At 53.3% G+C, this 22,261-nt stretch overlaps 2 protein-coding genes across 2 annotated transcripts; one reads left to right on the top strand and one right to left on the bottom strand.

Annotated features, from left to right (window-relative positions):
• Positions 1 to 13,546: 13,546 nt before the first annotated feature.
• On the bottom strand, positions 13,547 to 16,085 carry APOA4 (apolipoprotein A4). The gene is made up of 3 exons (XM_058289068.2): positions 15,891 to 16,085; positions 15,418 to 15,544; positions 13,547 to 14,673 (listed from the first exon to the last, which is right to left on the bottom strand). The coding sequence occupies exons 1-3, from the start codon at positions 15,937 to 15,939 to the stop codon at positions 13,707 to 13,709; spliced, it is 1,143 nt and encodes a 380-aa protein (XP_058145051.1). The 5' UTR covers positions 15,940 to 16,085; the 3' UTR covers positions 13,547 to 13,706.
• A 3,673-nt stretch (positions 16,086 to 19,758) lies between these two features.
• Positions 19,759 to 21,577, top strand: APOC3 (apolipoprotein C3). Its single transcript, XM_058289030.2, has 4 exons — positions 19,759 to 19,873; positions 20,453 to 20,520; positions 20,641 to 20,764; positions 21,280 to 21,577. The coding sequence occupies exons 2-4, from the start codon at positions 20,466 to 20,468 to the stop codon at positions 21,401 to 21,403; spliced, it is 303 nt and encodes a 100-aa protein (XP_058145013.1). The 5' UTR covers positions 19,759 to 19,873; positions 20,453 to 20,465; the 3' UTR covers positions 21,404 to 21,577.
• The last annotated feature ends 684 nt before the right edge of the window (positions 21,578 to 22,261 follow it).

Below are 22,261 nucleotides of genomic sequence, written 5' to 3' on the forward strand. Positions count from 1 at the left end.
GTATAATGTAGAAAAATATATAAAATAGGGGCAACCAAAAAGAAAAATATCACCCATAATCTACCATTGACACTTGTATATTCTTCCATATTTTTTTCTAGGTATACATTTACATATGTTTTTACAAATTTATTTTTATGGGATTGAGCTGTTTAATAAACTGGTTTGTCATTTAAAGGGTATATAATACATAAAAATCCATGCCAATAAATGTTCATTCACAATATGATTTTTAATGGCTGTTAATGTGGACATATGGTAATTCATTTAACAATGTCCTCTTGTTGAACATTAAGTTTTGTTCTTAATTTTAAAAATTATAAACAACACTGCAGCGAACATCTTTGTAGTTAACTGCATACATTCCACAATTATTTCCTTAAAATACATTTTTAAATGGAAGACCATTTTCTGGACAGGTACGTCCCTATTCACAAACCCTTTGCAATAACACTGAAGACCTCCCAAGTAGGTTGGAAACAGTGGCTTAAACTCTAGAAGAATGAATATATCACAGAGCTACAGAGATCTTCTGCGTATGAAGAGATTTTTTGTGTACACTGTGGAATGGATAGATGTATCTAATTTCACCTTTTTAAAAAATATGGTGAAGAAATATATAAGACATAAACCCATAGGGACAGGAAGAATGGAAGAAAAGACCATAGAAAGCTTTTGGAAGCACAAAACCTAGATGGACCAGTTGCAAATATCTTGAACTGGCAGTGGGGCAAGATGAGCTCCAGGCTGATTTACACCACTGTGTTAGCCAAAGGCTAAGGGACTGGACTGGATCTGCTGCTAGCCCAGGGTGCGCCTGTGTGTGAATTAGAACAAGCATCCTCTTTCTAAAGATACTTTACTGACATTTGCCATAATAAATATGGAAATCCATAGCATCTACAGTGTGAAAATTGCCCAGTACCCAGTTTGCATAGTCATATATGAAACCCTAAACTGCAAGCGCCAGAGACCGCTGAAAGTAGAGGTGAATGAGGAGGTTGAAACTATTTAAGAAGCAGTTAGAGCCTTAGCTCCCTCTCTCCCCATGGCAGAAAGTTGGAGGTGTATTCTCTGGAAAGGGCAAGATAGCAGGGGTACTGTACCAGAAACAGGGATTAGATTAAATTATGTCCTCTGAATGCTGTCTCCTGTGCCTGCTTCGCCCCTTGACCCCAATAAAACTGGCATCCAGGCCTTTACCCTCCAGGCAGGAGAATGGAAGAAACTTCTTATGGGAAATGATCCGCTCAAGAGAAAAGACCCAAGAATTTTCACTCTGGCGGCTCCCCAGTCAAACATCCCAGTGGGTCACCTCAGTGAAGAGCAGAGTCTGCAGGTACTACCTATATGCTTAGAGCTTCAAATCTGCTTAAAATCCCTCAAAGGTCACCAGCCATTTAAGGAAAGAACCCAACATGAAAGATCAAGACCAAAACAAACAAAGATAAAAGAAGGAACTTGGAAGACACTGAGACTAAACAGAAAGAAGAACACTTAAGGATACCATTTTGGAGGACATTATATTGAGTGAAGCAAGCCAGACACAAAAAGACAAATACTATATGATTGTGTTACTATGAACCAAATATATTGTGTAACGTATTATATGATTTTAAAAAATTTGTATGTATCCAGTACATTTAATTAAGAAATGTATGATTTTTCTGTTTTCTTTTTAGTTTTTAATTGTTTATATTTTCAATTATTAAATGTACAAAATGAAGTTTAAAAATTAATTAATTAAAAAAGAATACCATTCATATCATCAGAGAGCTAAAAGAGTAAATTACATTGATGAAACAAGAACAGGATGGTATAAAAAGAACATTCACAGAATTTTTAAAAAGCTCTTGGAAATTAAAAACATTTTTAAAAGGAAAAGCATTCAGAGATGGAAAAAATGAGAGAAAAGATTTTAAAAATTGGAGGACCTATTCAAGAAGTCAAATGTACAGATAATTCCTTTTTCTAGAAAGAAAAAAAAATAGAAAAAGAGAAAGGGGAAGAAGTCATTGGCAAAATGTTTTTTAAAAATACTTATTTATTTATTTCTATCCCACCTTTGCACTTGCTGTTTGCTGTCTGTGTCTGTTCACTGTATGCTCTCTGTGTCTGCTCATCTTCTTTTTAGGAGGCACCAGGAACTGAACCTGGGACCTCCCATGTCAGGGAGAGGTACCCAATCTCTTGAGCCCTGCTTGTTGTGTCTCTAATTGTGTTTCCTCTTTGTATCTCCTTGTTGCATCATCTCATTGCATCATCTTGTTGAGCTAGCTTGCTGTGCCAGCCCATTGGGTCAGCTCGATGTCTTGCTCATCTTCTTTAGGAGGCACTTGGAACTAAACCAAGATCTCCCATGTGGTAGGCAGGCACCCAACTGTTTGAGCCATATCAACTTCCCCAGCAAAACATTTTAAGAAAAATTTCTAGAACTGAAAGATGAGTTTCTAGAGTGGAAAGTTTCACAAAGAGCCTAAAATAATTGATAAAAATAGACCTATACCAAGAGATGTCATTTTGACATTTTAGAACTCTGAGTTCTAAAGGGAAGATACTAAAAGCTTACAGTGGAAAAGATTTGCAGGTCATCTACAAAAGGATATAGAGACCTGTTAAAAGACAACAGAGCAATGTCTTCAAAATTCTGAGGGAACACAATTTCCAATCTAGAATTCTATACCTACCCAAACTATCAATTAAGAGGTCTCAAAAATGAACCTCATATGCTTCCTTTTTCAGATATGCTCTCTAAAATGAGTGAATAGACCAATAAGGGAGAAGATAAAGGATATAAGAAATAGGAGAGTTAATACAGAAGAGGGGTCAGGAGAGTCCCTAGGGGATGAGAAGGAATTTCAATATTGACAACTAACTCCATGTTACCACCACTCTCCACCCCACCCCAGGGTCTATGAAAAAAATGTGAAACCTTTAAACTTTTCGTTGAGGTCTCCTAACTTGAACTCTTCATCAAGGTATTTTGGTGGACACATCCTAATTTTTAGATATGTTCCCTTGTTCTCATATCATCCAGCATTCAAGAGAGGACCACTTTTAAAATTTTCCTAAATGACAATCTCCACCCCACTTTAGGTAAGCCTCACCCTCTACCCAAGGGGGTTGGTTTGCTCTAGGTTAGAGGTGCCGCCCTCTGTCAGGCAATCTGTGAGATGTAGTAATCCCAAGCCAGACTAGCATGTTGTGGAATGGTGGAGAGGGTTATTATACTACAGTATACTATAATATACTGTATACTATACTATACTACTATATTATACTATATTATACTATATTATACTATATTATACTATATTATACTATATTATACTATATTATACTATATTATACTATATTATACTATATTATACTATATTATACTATATTATACTATATTATACTATACTATATTATACTATACTATACTATACTATACTATATTATACTATATTATACTATATTATATTATATTATATTATATTATATTATATTATATTATATTATATTATATTATATTATATTATATTTATATTTATCCTGTGGTTCAAAAGAGGAATAAAAATAAGATCAAGGTGTAGTGGGGAAAACTATTGAGAAAAATCCAATTCAATTTTAATAATCTTTAACAGAGTTGCCCAAAGACAGAATGAATTGTTTGCAAAGATAGTAAGCCGGCTGCCGGTGGAGGTGCTCATTCTAGGCAGGACGACTTCATTCAGCCTTTGGCTGGTGCCAGGCACGGTGCTAGGCTCTGTGCATGAGTTAGCTCTTGCTATGAACGGGTCACCCCAAAATTTAGTGGTTTAGTAACCAGCGGCCTAAAGGTAATGAATAATTTATAAGTAATATTGCTTCATTATTAGCAGTTGGAATTAGATGAGATAAATGTGCCTGAAGGGGAGCGGATATAGCTCAAGTGGCTGAGTGCCTGCTTCCCATATACGAGGTCCTGGGTTCAATTCCCGGTTCCCGGCACCTCAAAAAAAAAAGAAAGCACCTAAACAAGAACTTTTTAGGAGTAATGTTTCATAACTTGTTGAGCTGCCTTTTTCTGTTCTTTTATTTTTGTGAATTTGAAATAAAGGTATTAATAAAAAATAATATTGCTTCATCAAGTATAAAAAAGTACCACACTGACATAAAATGGTTAGGGAAAACCACGTGTGTGTGAGAGGGCAGTATGGGGAACTCTGTATTTTCTACATGATTGTTCTGAAAACCTACAACGGCCCTAATTTTTTAAAAAAATAGTGAAAAAAATGAATAAAAAACAAAATTTGGTGGCTTAGAACCACAATAAACATTTATGATTCCTACACTTTCTGTGGGTCAGCAGCTCGGCTCTGCAGCTCTGGTTTGGGGCCTGTCCTGGGTTCGAGTCATCCAGAGGCCTGCCCGAGGCTGGGAGGGGTCGCTCCCTCCTTCCTCCCTTCACGGACTCTGCGGGGCTGCTTGAGCATCCTCATGACATGGCCTCGTGGCCTTGCCTTGGAAGTCGTCATATACCAGTACTTCCACCGTATCCCAGCGATCCCAGATTAGCCGTATTCGGTGTGAGAGGGATCACACAAGGACGTGGATCCTGGAAGGTGAGGCTCTTTGGGGCCCTCTCGGTAGCTGACGATACAGTTACAAACAAACGCAAGGGGTGCCTGACCGCGGGAGGCTTTTAGCTGGAAGGATGACCACGTGTTAGAGAGGCTGTCGAAGGAGCTGGACCAGCAGGCAGTTTGGCTCCCCCTGATCCTAATGTCCTGAGGTCACGGTGCTGGGTCCTGGGTCGGTGGTCATCCTATCACGAATCCCCCATCTGAGAGCCTGCAGCTCGAATCCTTACTCCTCCGACCTGGCCCCGCTGGGCGCTCTGATTGTGCCCCTCGATGGCCAGCTCCTTGGGGCCGTGGTGGGAGGGAGCAGGGGACCCCATCTGGGCCTCAGCCCCCTCACGCAGTGAGATAAACCGCCCCCCTTCCTGCTTCCAGCACGGAAGACCCTGGATAATCCAAGCTAGCTTCTCCGGAGCAAGCCGCTGCCCGGCTCCTCCTCCTGGGAGCACGGGCTCCAGCGGTGACAGCAGGAGAACACCGTGTGCCCACGCACGCACGAGCTGCTTTTGTTCCTGCTGGGACAACCCCTCAGCGGCAGCACGGCCCTGCGGGCTCGGGGGGAGGGAGGGCCCTCGGACCCCCCTTCCCCTGTTGTGTCTTTCTCTCCCCGGTCAAGGTCATTCCTTACACCAGAGACCTCAGGGCCAGTGACCCCTCGGATGTTTCCCGAGGACGTCCGGCCTTTGGACCTTGGTGGTGTGGCAGGCGTGGGGCTGGCGTCCCAGCCTGCCCGCGGCGGACCTGGCCTCATTCCTTTGGGGGTACTCACCCACCCCAGAGAGAAGCCCTTCACCTCCAGGCCCGAGGGGTCAGAGGTTCAGTCCTGGACTGTGCCGGGCCCTGGGGGCGTTGTCGGGGGACGCTGACGGGGGCTGTACCGGAGCCCATGAGCGGCCGTCCCTGGCCCTCACCATCTGCCATGTGTGATGGGTGCTTCAGGCTTGTCAGGGATGAAGGCTGGATCCTGGAAAAGCTCTGGCGTGTATTCTTTATCTTCTGGTTTTAAAGGTAATACCGGGTTCGTCAAAACCTTCGAGAGAATTACCACGTGACCCGGCAATTCCACTCCTAGGTATGTACCCAGAGAACTGAAAGCAGGAACTCAACAGATACCAGTCTCCATAGCAGCATCATTCAGAAGAGCCAGAAGGTGGAAACAACCCATGTGTCCATTGACAGGTGGGTGGAAGCACAAAATATGGTCTATCTATACAGTGGAATACTATACAGTCACGAAAAAGAATGAAGTTCTGATATATACGACAACATGGATGAACCTTGAAGACATCACGCTGAGTGAAAAAAGCCAGACACAAAAGGACAGATACTGTATGATTTCACTTATATGCAACAACTAGAAATAACACATTCATAGAGACAGAAAGTAGATTAGAAGTTACCAGGGGCAGGGAGGAGAGAGAAATGGGAGTTTGTTGCTTAGTGAGTACAGAATTTCTGTCTGGGTAATGACAAAGTTTTAGTAATGGATGGTGGCTATGGGAGCACCACACTTTAAATGTAATGAATGCCACTGAATTGTATACTGAAAATGGCTAAAATGGCAAATTTTGTAATAGGTATGTAACCACAATAAAATTTAATTTAAAAAAGTAATACTAAAACTTTATCTTAAGATCCCAACACTACACAAAATGTATAAAGTAGAAAGTGAAATCCTTCTGGTCAGAGATGAGCCCTGATGAGCTTTTGTCTCGACTTCCAGATTTCTTCCTCGATGTACGCCAGATGAGATTCATATACGACTGGGCAGCACCCACGTGTCCCTGTGGAGTGGGCATCTCCCTTCTGGTGGGGCTTCTTGGCAGGCTGACATATCTGCCCATCATCCAGGCTCACCCAGAGACGCTGTAGCCTAAGTCAAGAGTGAAGCTGTGCTAGAGACTGGATGATAGGCTTATAGGAAATTGGGGGGTAAAGGAAGGATGTAAGCTGACACCTACATGGGTGACATCTATGATAAGCTGGAGGTAAGTATTTGTACAAAGAAGGGATAAAATGGGGGCATAGGGTTACCTTTGGGTGGGGCTTTGCGGGCTTGAGGGGGGCTAGGGATGGGAGGATGGGTAATATTGCCCAAGAAATTGGGGGGAGGGTGGGGGAACATATGAACATAGGAGATTGTCAGGTATTTGGTTGAGAGTATAATGCTGAGAAATTTTTTCAAAAATATAATAAGGAAGGTTACCTGTTTAAGATGCTTAAAGGGGATAATCTGATGCAGGACAGGCTTCTAGGGAGTATGTGAGTGCTCATTTTGTCATAGTGGGTTATATCACTGGATGGAGACCCATATAATGAGAGTGAAGGTATACCCACATTCTGGGGAGGACTGATGTTCTCAAATAGAGGGAATTGCATCTCTCGAGAGAAATGGTGGCGCCAATGCATTAGGGCAGTCAAGCATGTCAAGCCCTCAACACTGTTGCAAGTATCTCTGAACATGGCCCTTCAAGCAATGAAGATTGACTGTCACTGTGGGCCCTGAGGGGAGGGGGAAAGAGGTATTGAATAGATGGAATCAATGTAACTGTGTAGGCAATGGAAGTGTTCCACAAGATTACGCAAGGATGGATATAAGACATGTTAAATTACACCAAAAATGTATAGGGACTGATAGGCCAAAATGTAAATCATAATGTAAAACATAAGATAACTAAAACTTTAGAAAATCGTATAGTCTAAAATATAAACCACAATGTAAACCCAAATGTTACCTTGTTGGAAAGCTATTGTCTCGATATCTGTATATCAGTTTCAGTAAATATAGTATGAATGTGTAAAAAGATTATTGCTGTGGAAGGGAAAAGGGTTTTATGTTGGATATGTGGGAGTACTGTATATTGTATATATGAATTACTGTGATCTAAAACTTTTGTGAAGACAAGCTTAATAATTAGGAAAAGAGAAAGAAAAAGAAAAAGAAAGGACGTAGACACTGAGGAAAAGATAGAAGAAGTTGCCTTGCCAATTTGCATACAGGGCAACACTTATTGCAGTGATGGAAGGCAAAACGTCAAAAACAAAGCTTTTGCATTTTTAAATTTTTTGATACCCCAATTTATTTTTACCTTAATTTTTCTAAATTAATATGTATTCTATATCTAACCTTTCAACTTATCACTATATTCCATTTTACAATTAATGGAACCTGGCAATATATTGAGCTTCATTTTTGAAGAAGTTTTGGATCACGGAGAGGTTCAACAAAGGCAGGGGAGGAATACTGGTGTGGGATGTTATTGACAGGGGGCACATGGTTGGCAGGGAGTTCTCCAGGGCATATATCCAGGGTACATAAAAATATTTGGATATTTTCATAGTGGTTACAATTAAAAACAACTGAGGGAGTGCTGAGTTCCTAGACAGGGGAGCTCTATCACATTCCCTAAAGGAACAGCAACAATCCCCCAAGTGCAACGGCAAAGACCAATAAAGACAGATGGTCCAACAATGAGCCTTTGATACTGATGTCTACAATTATGAGCCTGTGCACCTGACATATGAACTAGGCCTAGAGCTGCAGGGTGCCTAAGAGTTACCTCCTGAGAGCCTCTGTGTTGCTCAAATGTGGCCAGTCTCAAAGCCAAACTCAGCATGTAAATTTGTTGCCTTCCCCCCAGTGTGGGACATGACTCCTGGGGGTGAGGCTCCCTGGTGCCGAGGTATTACTACCAAGTACGAGCTGATGATGTAACTAGAAAATGACCTTGAATAAAAGGGTCAACTCAGACTAGCAGAATATCTCAGTCTACATATAATACCGGAGTTAAAAATGTTTTTTGACCTGAATAAAAGGGGGAAATGGAAAGGACAAATCAGTTTATATGGCTATGAGTCTCCAAAAAGAGCCGGGAGGCTATCAGAGGGGTCACCCTTATGCACACCTCAGCAGAGTCCCAGAGACAGATAAAGTAGATACAACCTCTGGTATTGGTTCTTCTGAGGGCTACAGAGACCCACAGGTTCTATGGTCATGGCAGATGGAGTTCAGTGCCATGTCATTTGGCCCTACTTTGGAGTTGGTGTTTCTGTGTGATGGAGCTGGACTCAGATGTGATCTTTGTTCACAAGCCTCTCTTGTTACTTTTACCAGATCTGTAGTTGGTGCTGGGGTTTAGTGTATACCCAGGGGACCTGAATCTCTGGACTGACCATGTGATAGCCAGGTCCTGAGCCTCAATAGATTTGCAACTCCTACACTCTGGTTTATTGGACTTACCCCACTCAGCTAACAAGGAGGTGAAGAAGGTCAACCACCACACCAGGGAGCCAAGAGTGCCTACAACTGAAAGCAGGAGAATTGTATCCAGCATCCATGTGGAATCTAAGCCCCCTCTTGATATAGATGTGGAGTGGACATAACCATTCTAAGGTCCACAGGATGGAGGAATAGAGTATGGATTAGAGCGGACTTACTGATATTCTATTCATGAACTATTGTGATTAGTAATTGAGGAAAATGTGGCATTGGTGTGGAGAAAGTGGCCATGGTGGCTGCTGGGGGTAGGGAGTGGGAGGAAGAGATGTGATGTGGGGGCATTTTTGGGACTTGGAGTTGTCCTGGGTGGTGCTGCGGGGACAGTTACCAGACATTGTATGTCCTCCCATGGCCCACTGGGTGGACTGTGGGAGAGTGTGCGCTATGGTGTGGACCATTGACCATGAGGTGCAGCAGTGCTCAGAGATGTATTCACCAAGTGCAATGAATGTCCCATGATGATGGAGGAGGTTGTTATGGGGGGAGGAGTGGGGTGAGGGGAGTGGGGGATATATGGGGACCTCATATTTTTTTAATGTAACATTAAAAAAATAAATAAAGACCGAAAAAAAAAAACAATTAAAAAAAAAAGCTGTCAGAATGTGGAGAAAATAAAAAAGAAAGAGTGACACTCTGTAGCTGGACGGCCCGGAGTTTCCAATGCCAATTCCCCCACTTGCCTCACCATTCTGTCCTGCCTTTTCCTCACCTTCTGTATCTTTGATGTCACAGTGTGTTGTGAGGATTATTATATGAGTCAGGGCAACCCATAGAAAGTGTCTTTTAAAAGCACCCAACACTAGAGCAGGCTGAACAGCAGCTTCACTGCCATCCCTGAATTTAAAAGTTATAGAACTCCCTGGCCCGGGGCGCTGCTCTTGGCCATCCTATTGTGTCTGCCTCTAGCCTCCTCTTCCATTCTTCATTTTCTCTTCTCCCACCTCCTCTCCTTCCTGCTCTTCATCACCACCTCAGCTGCCCGTGCACAGAATGCACAGAACAGTTTAAAGCACCTCTTTGTTTCGTGATCTCTTCTTTAGCAACCAGTCACTCTCTTCCGAAGAGGAATTCCGGGTCCTGCTATAAAGTAACAGATTTTGCACCTCCTTACACATTCACATACAAATATTCGTGTGTGGTGTGTTGCTTAACAGGATCATTTCGTACATATATTGTGGACCTTGCTTCTTTTCACTTAACAAAATAGCTTGGACATCTTCCCAGAAATAAACAGATTCCCAAACCAAGCCAGAGCATTTTTTTCTTGACCTCAGGACCTCATGGGAGTTCTGAGGCCAGTTGCATCAGAGAACCTCTGAGAAGGGTAGAGAGAGCTGCTTGCCCAGGTGGGAGCAGCATGTCACTTCCTGATCTCCTACATTGTCCAGTCCTTAGCTGCTGGAGACGTCTCTTAGGTTGGAAATAGGAGCCGTCCTGCAGGGACTGGGGTGCTGAGTCACGGTCAGATGTCTATGTACACCCATTAGCTCAGCAAAAGAGAAGAGGACTGCCCTCCTCGGAAGATGGAGCCCCTCCCAAGGGGGTTCCCACGCATGCCTCTTACCCAACAGGACTGGCCACACAGGTCTGGGCTTCCAAGGGCCGAAGCAAAAGAGCAAGAGAACTCTCCTGGAGAAAGAAGGGGCGTGTCGGAATAGCCACAGAAACTTACTCGGGATGATAAAAGCTAAAAATCAGCTATTTCTAGGAATTTCTAGGGGACTTCTAGGCAAGCTGGAGCACTTGGTTTCAAAAATGAGCCAGAACAAGAGAAGCCAGGGAGAATCTCCTCAAACTTGACAGATGTAGATAGCCCCGCTGCTGAGCTAGGATACCACGGCTTGCACGGCTGCCACGGCCAGCACCGGACACGAGCCAGCCGCCAGCTGCCGCCAGCACAGCTGCTAGCTGGCTGTTGCTGCCCCTCTGCTGCTGCCCATCCCGGGAGGCATGCCCCACTACCCCTGCCTCTTCACACCTTATTTGGCTGGGGCAAGTGCATTGATTTGCTGAGTGTAGGTGCCATGCCACACCCCAGAGGCAAGGGAGGCTGGGGGCAAGGCTGGCATTTTCTCTCTCTCTTTTTTTAAAACTTTTAAAAAATTATGTCTTGACATTTTTTATATGCAAGAAACTTTATTTTTAGTTTCAGTTTTTGGGGTGCAGAAAAATTGCACAGGAAGTACAAAGAGTCCCCATATACCCTGCCACGCAGTTTCCCTAGTATTATCACCATGTCAGTGTGGTGCTTTTCTTACAATTGATGCACCAAGGTCGATACGCTACTAGTAACTGAAGTCTTCAGCTTCATTAGGGCTCACTGGTGTGTTTTATCATCTGTACCAAGAGATGGGAGTCATTTGGCTCCCATCAAGGCTCATGGGTGAGAAATTCCCCAAAACAAAGCAAGGGTAGCTGGGAGGCTGGGCAGCCAAAAGCGACGGCCCTACCAGGAAGCATCTGCCAGGTCAGTGGCCCAGGAGGCTGATGCCAGGTGAGAACTCGGTGCAGGAGGGAGAAGCATTCCTTCCCCGGGGGCCAGGAGAGCAGCAGGATGGCCGGGGTGGGGGGCGGAGCTCAGGAGGCCTGCCCTCCTGCCTGGATTCCTACCAAGAGCTGGGTGCTGGGAGAGACTGAGGCTCCCAGGGGTTCCAGTGGCAGCACTTCGGCAGGTGGCCCTCAGGTGAGGTGCGAGAGCATCTCTGAAGCTTCTAGAGCCATGCGGACACCTGCTCATTTCTGTCTCGCTTCCTTTCAGCGTCTCGATGCTCTGTTTGGCCCCTTCTGAAAGCCAGCCAGTGAAGCTCCAGGTCCTGGAGGGTGTGTCAGGGTGTTTTGGCAGGTAGGTTCCTGCTCCCAGGCGGGCCAGGTGCGCAGGTGGTGGCAGCAGCCTTCCTGCCCTGGAGTGTGGGCAAGAAGCAGCGGGGCCAGGCAGCCCGTGCTGCTGCACCTGGCCGGCTCTGGTGGCCTCAGGTGATGGGAGTGTGCCCTGGAGCGTGGGGAGCACAGGGAGGGCAGCACGCGGTCAGGCATCGATTGGGCCGCAGCTGCGTCGCCATATGAACAGATACTGCGTGTGCATCCCGTGCCCGGGGCTGGGTGACACACGCATCTTTCCCTCGCAGCGACTCTCGGAGTCGAGGGTTGTCCTTCTCCCTGGCCTGCCCCAAAGTTCCCACGGCTGAAAGGTGAGCCCTCACCCCCGGGGTCTCCAGGGGCCTGCCTCGGCGCATGTTGGGGTCCTCCCCTGAGAAAGCCCGGAAAGGCTCGTGCCCCACTCTGGGAAGGAAAGGGGAGCTGGGGAGACGCCCAGGGCTGGGGTCAGAGGACACGGCCGCATGTCCAGCCAGCAGGACCAAGGCTCGAGCCAGCTCTTCTCCGAGGCCCCTTCTCAGGGGCAACTGGGAGTTTTTTAAGGGTTGAGGGAGAGCTCATTCCAAAGAGGGCTGCTCACGAGCCCCCCAACTTCCTTCTTCGCCCACCCCTAGCCCGGGGGCTTGCAACCTCGCTGGGAGCAGGACGGCCAGGGAGCGCCTGCGCAGAGCAGAGCTGCACGCCGGCCTCGCCCCCTCCAGGGTTCCTCCCATCACCAGGCCCCATCGCTCATCATTCAGGAAATAAGCACGAATCGCTTCTGTGAAGGGGATGCTCAGCTCGACCTAAGTCGAGGCAGAGGCACCGAGCATGGCGTGCACGGAGGGCCGGCCTCACCCCCGTGTGCCCGCAGCGTGAAGCGTGGTCTGACACGTAGCGCCACAAAAATGGTTTCGCTCATTGTCAGGTGCCCAGAACTGGCTGGCACATTGCAGGCCTTCAATAAATATTTTCTGGGGAGCGTATGTGGCTCAAGTGGTTGAGCAACTGCTTCCCCTATGGGAGGTCCCAGGTTCGGTTCCCGGTGCCTCCTAAAAGCAAAAAAAAACGAACAATAAGCAAACAGACAACACAAAACCAACTCAGGGGAGCTGATGTGGCTCAGGGGTTGAGTGCCAGCTTCCCACATAATGAGGCCCCAGTTTCCATCCCCAGCCCCCAAACCTCAAAAAAAAAATTGGCTACTTATATACAAATGGGTGTATTCCTGAGTTGTGTGTAATGCATGACCTCTTTTCCACCACCACCCCTTTTTTCTTAAGATTTATTTTTTATTTATTTCTCTCCCCCCCCCCCCCCCCGGTTGTCTGCTCTCTGTGTGTTCTTCTGCGTCCCCTTGCATTATCCGGTGGCACTGGGAATCTGTGTCTCTTTTTGTTGCATCATCTTGTTTTGTCAGCTCTCCGTGTGTGCAGGCTGCACATTTTTTGCCCTGGGCGGCTCTCCTTACGGGGCGCACTCCTTGCGCGTGGGGTTCCCCTTCAAGGAGACACCCCTGCGTGGCACGGCACTCCTTGTGCACCTCAGCACTGCGCATGGGCCAGCTCCACACGGGTCAGGAGGCCCGGGGTTTGAACCGCAGACCTCCCATGCTCTATCAGTTAAGCCAAATCCGCTTCCCTCCACCACCCACTCCAAGACTCCCCGCACAGTGCTCTCCAGCACACGGGTCCTCGTCTGCCTACACCAGCCCTCAGGGTTCCCCAGAGTACCCCTGCCTGGCCCCTGCTAAGCTTCCTGTGCAGAGTCGTGCTGTCGACCCAGCAACAAGGAGTCACACGGCAACTAATTTCTCAGTAGCTTTATTGAATAGCAAGAGGGGATGCCACTTCCCAGTGGACATGTGTCCTCCAGCTCATACAAGGCCTGCTTTGGGGTAGACACGCAGGCAGGTCGCAGGGCAGGGCAGGTGGCAGCAAAGGGGGGCAGTGAGTGCCAGGAGCAGCTCAGCTCTCCAGGGACGCCTGCTCCACCTCGGGGAGGGCGAGGGGCTTGTCCTGGCTCTCTTTCTCCTTGAGGGTGCTGAAGAAGGAGTTGACCTTGTCCCTCAGGTCCTTCTCCAGGAAGCTCAGGTGGTCTTCCACAGCCCCCGCTTGGGGGCCGAGCTTCTGCCGGAGCTGTTCCATCTGCTGCAGCAGAGCCTTGTTGAAGGCCTCCCCGTAAGGCTCCACGTTCCGGCGGAACTCCTCCACCTTCTGGTCCAGGTGGCCGTTCAGGTCGGCCAGCGACTTCTGCAGCCCCTCCACGTTTCCCTTGACCTTGTCGTGCATCAGATCCGCAGCCGGCCCCAGCTTCTGCCGCAGCTCCTCGGCCTTGGCCATGAGCTTGCCCTTCAGGTCGTCGGCGTTCTTCTTCATCTGGAAGGCCAGTCCCTGGAGCTGGTGGCTGAGCTTCCCCTCCACATCCTGGGCGTAAGGCTCCAGGCTGCGACGCAGCGACTCCACGTGCTGGTCGATCTTGGCCTTGAGGTCGTCAGTGTAGGGAACGAAGCCGCCCTTGAGTTCCTCCACTCTCTCGTTGATCTTGGTCTTGAGGTCCTCGGTGTAGGGCTTCAGCGTGTCCTGGAGCGGGCCCACGTTCTCGCGCAGCGCGGTCTGCATGCGCTGCACGTAGGTGCTCAGCTGGCGCCGCAGCTGCTCGGTCTGCGTGTCCACCTGCTTGCTCAGCTGCTCGCGGAGGGGCCCCAGGCCCTGCTGCAGCTCGTGCACCTTCTCGCTGATGGTCTGGCTCACCTGCTCCGTGTGGGGCTGCAGCTTGGCCCGCAGCTCCTCCAGCTCCCTCTGGATCTCCGCCCTCAGGCTCTCGGACGTCTTGGCCAGGTTCTCATGCAGCCCGGTGGCGAAGGGTATCACCTGCTTCTGCAGGTCCCCGGCGTAAGCGTTCACTTCCCCGAGCTTGTCCTGGAAGAGAGCGCTGCAGGGAAGGCGGCCGTTACACTCGGTGTTCCGTGGCAGGACCTTCTCCCTGATGTCCTACTCAGCCCGTACAAACCTGCCTGGGACAGCTGAGTGTTCAAGCCACCGAGGTCACCCATCGTTTCCCTTCTGGCCCTCCCCCAGGATTTGAGAGACTGATAAGAGACGAAGTTATGACATCGACTCTGTACCTCTGCGTCTTGGTGGAGTTTGTCCCAGGATCTACTCACTGCATCCCCCTCCCTGTCTGCAGAGTAAAGGAGCTGGAATTCGAGAGCCTTCCCAGCTCGGGGTCACTGTGACACAGGGTGCCTGTCTCTTAAGAAAACGGGCTCTGGGCCTCTTGCAGGGTCTTCTAGAGTGACAAGGTGCTGACTGCCTTGCACGTGCCCATCCTCGAGGCTCCAAGCAGCCCCATCTCCTTCCCCACGGTGCCCCAGGCCTGTCCTCTGGACAGTATCGGAACCCAGGTCACACGGCATTTCCCTCCTCCCCTCCGCCAGCCGCAGCGAGGCTGTGGCCACGTGTCAGGCTCTAGAAAGGTGAACCAGGAGGGCACCGCCTGCAGTCCAGCCTCCCCCCCGGCAACCAGAAACCTCAGGGTCCCCCAGGGATTTAGCGGCAGGATAGTGGGTGCCCCCAGCTGAGGTCCCCTGCCTCCCGGCCCGGCCCTGCCACGCGCTGCTCGGCCTTTAGGGGGCTTGGCCGGCCGCCCAGCCCTCTCGGGCCGCGCCCCTCTTACTTGAGCTGCTGGGTGAGTTCCGACTTCTGGAGCTGCTCCACAGCCTCCTGGGCGTTCCTGCTCAGCTGGCTGAAGTAGTCCCACACCACAGTGGCCACCTGGTCAGGACCGACCTCGGCCCGCGCACCTGGGCGGGGACCAAGAGCGCTTCATGGGGACCCGTCCGTGCCCCTCTGCACAAGCCCCGGGCTCCGGACTGCACGATGGGAAGGGGGGGGGGGACCCTTTTCCCGCTGCGCTTGGCCAGGTCGAAGCCACAGGGCCAGGTGAAGCTGGTCCAGCAGCGACACCAGGGGGCCAGCAGCTGGCAACGGGCCAGCTGTCCAAGAGCCTGGTGGTCCTTGGGTCCAGCTGGGGCCAAGAGGCTCTCGGAACCATCCCCCACCCCCGGCACCAGTCTCTCCACCCTGCCTCACTCGATGCACAGGTGGGTCCCACCTGAGTGCCCCCATCGAGGGGCAGCTGTTACTTACTGGTGATGACCACCAGGGCCAGGCTGACGACCACAGCCTTCAGGAACATCTTGGGCTCCTCGCTGGCCCCGAGCAGTCTCGCACCGCCCTGGATCTTGCCTGGAATCCGAGGGAGCCCGAGGAGAGGTCCCAGGCAGCTCACCTGTGCTGCTGTCCCCACTGCCCGAAGCGCGGAGCCGGCCGGGCATTTAAACCCCTGCTGGACTGCTCTCCCCGCCTCCCTCCCCCGTGTGACTCCACGCTGGAAGGTGACACATTCTTAGGAGGCCTCTTGGACTTTAGTGACCTTAAGGCTACGTGGAAGCTGACAGCAGACCGGGGCTTGGGAGGCTGTCGGGAGAAGCTGTCCTGGGCTGCGCCCCACCTGTTACGGAAGGGGGCGGGGCAAGAGCTGTGGGAGAAAAGGCGCGGGGGAGCCCCTGAGCCTGGGACCGAAGCCCCAGAGGCCCTGCAGGCAGCTCTGGGTCTGTGCCAGGCCTGGGGGGGACAAAGTCCACGTCTCCCCTATCTGCCCCATTAGAGAGGGCCCCCACATGCACATCTGCCACCGAGCCCTCATCCTTCCAGTGCGCAGGGCTGCAGATACGGGGAGAGGGCTGCGACCTGGGAGGAGGGGGCCCTTGAGAGCCTTTGGGCAGGTGGGAGGGGCAGGCAGAGCCCTGGACCGAGGGGCTGAGCGTAAGCCTGCCCCGTGCCCCGCCACTGCCCTGGTCTGGTTATTCACCTCCCTGAGCCTCAGTTTCTCCCCTGAGCGGTGGGGTTGTTCGGCTTGCAACCTGGGTAGTAGAAGGCCTGGCACAAAGCCCTAAACAATAAGTTGTTGCTATTATTCTCAGTAATATGGTTTTCCTGACTTGGACCAAAGCAGGGCGTGGGGGAGAGCTGACATCTGCGAGCTCTCTGCTGCAGGGTCCCCGGTGGGCTTGGCGCAGGGCGGCAGCAGCAGGCCAGCCGGAGGCGGGAGGCAGTGGGGGTGCCTGCCTGCCCCCACCCCCAAGCCACACACCCCGGGGCAGGGGCCGTGGGCTTGAGCAGAATCGCAGGGCCCGGGGCCCCTCACCCGGGGATGGGGTGAGGGTGACGGTGGGGTTGCCCAGGAGGTCTTCTGGCTAGACGTGGGTTTCACGAGGATCGTGGAAGACGCGGTCAGCGTGGGTCCCCCTGTGGACCGCACCGCCTTCGCTGACCCAGGGCTGCGTGTTCGTTGTGTTGCCTTATTGGTTTCTCCCTGAGTGAGGGGCTGGGCTCCTCTCATCCATAAAATGAAGTGCCAGCCTGGTTTACCAGCTCGTTGTTACTTCATGTCCCAGAAAGGGCTGGATGTGTCGCGGGACTGAAGAGAGCTTAAGGGCATTCTGATGCTCGCACGCCTTTTGCAGGGTCTCCACAGGGGTTCCCCGGGCCCCCCGTGGTCCACTCCAGCGTCAGGGAGCTCCTGCCTTCCCGGAGTAGCCAGTGGCATCTCTCAGCAGGTGTTCAGGGTTTGGAATCCGACCCCTTGGGATTGCACCTGGACTCCACCACTTACCGCCTGTGTGGCCTTGGGGACACCCGCTTAACCTTTCTGGCATGATCCTAGCGGCCGCCTCCCGGCTGTGGGGAGTGAGCGAGCTAGCCCACGGAGCAGCCTGTGCTCGCTAGGCGCTGGGCCAGGCCTGGCCTCTGACAGGCTCGCTGCCCTGCCTCAGTGGCCCGTCGGTCCTGGCGAGGGCGCCCACCTGCCTGGGTGGGGGCGCGGAGCGTCAGCGTGCTGTCCCCTGTCCCTGGAGCTGAGATTAGGTGGGGAGTGAGTCACAGAGGACACCTCAGCCGTCGTTTGGCCTCTTGGACTCATGGCCTAGACAGCAAGTGCTGCCAGCACGTGGCCGGTCCAGAGGTGCGTGTGTCTGGCGCCCCTGGAGGGCCACACTCTGGGCGCGTGCGTGTCCAGCCCCCGGGGCTCGGCCTCAGGCCTGGAGCGGGCGCGGCCTCCCAGGGGTCGGGGACACGGGCCGTTGATGACGGCCTCCATTTCCAAAAGCCGGGGCGTGGATCTCGCGTCTCTCTGTCGCCGGCTTTGTGTTGGGAGAGCGAGAGCAAGAGATGCGGCGCCCCGTCCTAGAGGACAGGAGCTGGCGAGGGACAGAGCAGCCTGCCCGCCAGCCGGCCTCGGCAGCCCCTCTGCGCACGGCGCCGGCGCCCGGCAGGACCTGGCCCCGTGGGTCGGGGGGTCCACGGCCGCGGGCAGGCACTCCCCACCCCCAGCTGAGCCACGGCCCCACCTGTACAGCAGGCAGATGTGGTGGAGGGTTCCTTCCCACCTCACGGGCACCTGCTCCTGTCCACCTGGCAGGGATGGAAACCTGCTGGCAACCTCCTAATCCCCTTCCTTCCCTCCCACCCCATCAGCAAAGTCTGCTCCCGGGAAGAGCTCCTGAAACGATTGACTCTGCGGTGTCTTCAAGGGTTTCGTTTCCCAGGCCCTTTGGTACCAGCCCCGGTGTTTGAAGACCTAGATTCTGGTCCCCAGCTCTCCCACGAATGGGCTGTGTGCTGGTCAGGAGGGCTCTTCCCCTTTAAGCCTCAGGTTTCACCTATAAAGTGGGAGGAATAATGTCTACCTCACGGGATTCTGATGATTTGCATTTTAATAGCTACATTGTAAGCCGAAGAAATGAATGTCTAATAGAAAAATTTCAAATCCCAGCCATGGATAAAACTTTGTCAGGCCTCTCTGAGTTTGCACTGTGGGGTTAGTTGCTCCTTGAGGCCAAAAGCCTCTTTCCTGCCTCCAGACAGTGCTGCCTGGGAAGGAACAGGGCGCTGGAGAGGAAGAGAAAGATCTAACGAGCTCCCTCCGTGGGCCAGCTGCTGTGCCCGTGGGCTCTCCTCTCCGGCTTACTCCGGCAGATCAGTGTTCTATCCCCGTTTAACCGAGGAGAGAAGCCAGTCTCTGAGATGCCCTGGAGCATATGAAGGCGTCGTGGAAACCTAGCTCTTCCTGGCTCAGAAGTCCCAGCACCCGGAGGACAAAGCCCCCGACCCTGCCACCCAGGCCACAGCCCAGGGCGCACCTCGCCCCAGGAGAAGGGCCCGGCCTCTCCCGGAAGGCCAGTCTGTTCTCCGCTCTCCCCCTCCGCAGCCTTCCAGGCACCCACCACTCCGGGGGTCCGCAGGATTTGCTCGTTCAGAGCTGAGGCAGCTGAGGGGGCGTCCACCTGGGGGGCTCCCAGCCACCAGCCGACTCCTGACCCGGGGAGTGTTATCAGTGGGTCCAAAGGGCAAGGTGAGGGGGGAGGTGGGAGGGCGAAGCTTACCCTCAGGGCGACCTTTGCCCTTCTCCCATCACCCCCTGCCCCGGGGCTCAGCAGGGGGCAGCCGCTGGTGAGCGGCACCTGGGAGTGTCGCCAGGAGGTGGGGTGGGGGCGAGGGGCTGTGACTCACCTGTCACCCCCACCCCACACTAGCCGTACTATTGGGTCTACTGTGACTTCACTCTCTAGACCCATCGAGAGGGGGACAAAGCCACCGAGGGGGGACAGTTCCAAAAAGCCCACGGCCCCCACCTCCCCGTCCAGGTCGTTTTCAGGGCTGGGGTGGGGGAGGGAAGCTGAGGGAGGGGGAGGGACCTGAAAACTCCCACGGGAACGGCTGGGGTGGGCCGGGGGCCCCTGGCTTGTCCCCTCAGTCCCTCTCCCATCCACCAGCCTCTCCCTGGGGAGCCACCCCGCTAGGAAGGAAGGGGACCCCCCCCAGGCCCTGGCACACCCAGTTCCTGAGCCCATCTCCCCTGCAGCGTGGGCTCCCACAGCCTCCTAGAGATTTCCCAACTCTCCCAGCAGGCCTGGCTGCCACTGGCCACCTGCGCCCGGTCTGGACTGGGCGGCGGGTGACCTTTGCCCAGCTCGCGGAGCCCTCGGTGCCCGCTGGCCTGGGAGCTATATAAGAGGTCAGAAGCCTCTTTGTCTGCCTGCTCAGTCCATCCCAAGAAGCAGCGGCTCCAGGTAATCCCCTGGGGAGGAGAGCAGGAGGGGAGGGGCAGCCGAGGGTCCCTGCGTGGCCGAGGCAGCCGAGCCTGCAGTAGAACTTGCTAGAACCAAAGAGGCCTTGGGGCTTGCAGAATGCCCCCCACCTCTTGTACACGGGGAAACGAGGCCCCGGGGGCGGGGGGACGACTCTTGCCCACAGCCCAGTGGACATGGGGGCACGGCTGGGACTGGAACCCGCAGCGGGCTGGCCCCTGGTCTGCAGACTTTCCCCTAATTCTCAATGCTTAGGGCTGGAAGAAGCCTCAGACACCCCAGTCCTATCCCAGACAGGAAAACTGAGGCCTGGAGAGGGAGAGCAACCACCCCCAAGTCACACAGCACATTAGCTGCAGAGCCCAGGCCGGTGGGTTCTCTGCTCCGCCCCGGCCGCCGCCCCCTGGGCCTGGCTGAGAGCCCGTGGCCTCCCGGTGTCAGCGTGGGAGCAGCCCCCTTCTCCGGCTGGCCCCCAGCTCAGGTTCCACCATTTCCTCAGGGAGGAGCCCAGCGGGGGGTGGGGGGGGCTCGGGGTGCCCCTCACAGGCTGCTCCCCTGCAGGAACGCAGGTGCCATGCAGCCCCGGGTGCTCCTCGCTGCTGCCCTCCTGGCGCTCCTGGCCTCCGCCCGTAAGCACGTTGGGGGGTCTGGGCTGGGGACAGGGCCCCCGGGAGGCGGCTTGGGGACCCCCGGGCCCTGAGGGGTGGCCCCAAGGCCGAGCCGCCGGCTCAGCCGTGCTCTCTCCACAGGGGCCGTCGAGAAGGAGGACGAGACGCTCCTGGGCCTCATGCATGGCTACGTGCAGCATGCTTCCAAGACGGCGCAGGACGCGCTGACCAGCATGCAAGAGTCCCAGGTGGCCCAGCAGGCCAGGTGCGCCCCGCCCTCCCGTCCCCGCTCCCCCCACCCTGCAGGAGCCTGCCCCTCTGCCCACCCCTCTGGCCACCGTTCCCCTCCACGCCCCACCCCTGCTGCCACTTACAGGGCCGGGGCGCTCGCCAGCGTTCTTAATCCGCAGAGTGGGAATCAGTGTCCCATTTGGCAGATGAGCAAATGGAGGCTCCGAGAGGTTACGTGACTTGCCCAGTCACTCCGTGGTCTGTCCAGATGCGAGAGCGCCTCCCTGTGCCCACCCCATGCGGAGCCGTTGCCCTAGCGCCGGTGGCCCTGACCTTCTGTCTCCCCACTCCAGCTTGCCTCACCCCTGGGGCACAGGGGCCGGCCCAGGGGAACGGGCTCCTCGCCTCCGTCCCTCGGCCGCTCTCAGCATCTTTTCTGCCAGGGCTGGCAGCTGTAGGCGGGGAGAGGGAGCCGGGGGTGGGGGGGGGGGTATGGGTGGCGGCCCCCCGCAGTGGCTGACTGCTTCCCCTCCCGCGTTTCCTGCCCAGCGACTGGATGACCAGTAGCCTCAGCTCTCTGCAGGACTACTGGGGCTCGATTAAGATCAAGTTCTCCAGCTTCTGGGATCTGGCCCCGGAGGCCAGCCCAGCACCAGACCCTGAGGCCGTCTGAGACCACGACACCCCAGACCACCCATCCGGCCACCCCGTGGGCTGCCTCCAGAGTGCCCTGGCAGGATGCTTGAAAGGGACAGCATTCTCGGTGCCCCTTGCCACCCCACCCCAGACCTGGCCTACCCCCGGGGCCTGCTGTCCTCCCAATAAAGCTAGATGAGAACTGCCATGAGCCCGACAGCCCACGTGTGCCATGTGTACTTGGGGGTGGGGCCGGGAGGGGGCTGCCACCAACTCAGGCAGGCCTGGGTTCCAGGGTCCTCTTAGGAGCCGAGGAAGAGTAGGAAAAGCCCTGTTGACTCTGCCTGCCTCGACGGGTTTGTGTGGTGACCAAACAGGAAGATCGCTTTGAAAGAATTCTGACAAACCTCCGTGGCCTGAACAGTGCGACTCGAGTGTGCCCTCGGTGCCAGGAACAGGGCTGGCATTTGACGTCATCATCAGAATTGTGATTGTGTTCACCAAAACTGTGGGGCTGCTGGGCACTTTCCCCGGCCTCTCTCCACCACACTTGAGGGGAAGGAGGCGGGGGGCGGGCAGCAGCTGCTGTAAGATACAACGAGGCTCCAGTGTTGGTACAGCGGGCACAGCGACACCCCATCCATTGCGGGCTGGCTGTGAGAATGTAGGGAGACAGTGTGTGGGTGTGGCTGGCGTAGCACCTGGCAAATGGAAGGGGCTTGGGAAAGGGTGGCCCGTGTTGTTACAGGCTAGCTCACGTCCCCTGGAGGGTGGGGACAGGGTCCCAGGAACCAAGAAGGAACACGCGGCCACCCCGACAGAGGCTTTGCATCTCCCCCGTCCAGTCGACGTTCATTTCCAAGGGCTCCAGAACCACATTCCATTTAAGCAGGAC

Source organism: Dasypus novemcinctus, chromosome 27, assembly GCF_030445035.2.
Source record: "Dasypus novemcinctus isolate mDasNov1 chromosome 27, mDasNov1.1.hap2, whole genome shotgun sequence".
NCBI classification, from domain to species: domain Eukaryota; kingdom Metazoa; phylum Chordata; class Mammalia; order Cingulata; family Dasypodidae; genus Dasypus; species Dasypus novemcinctus.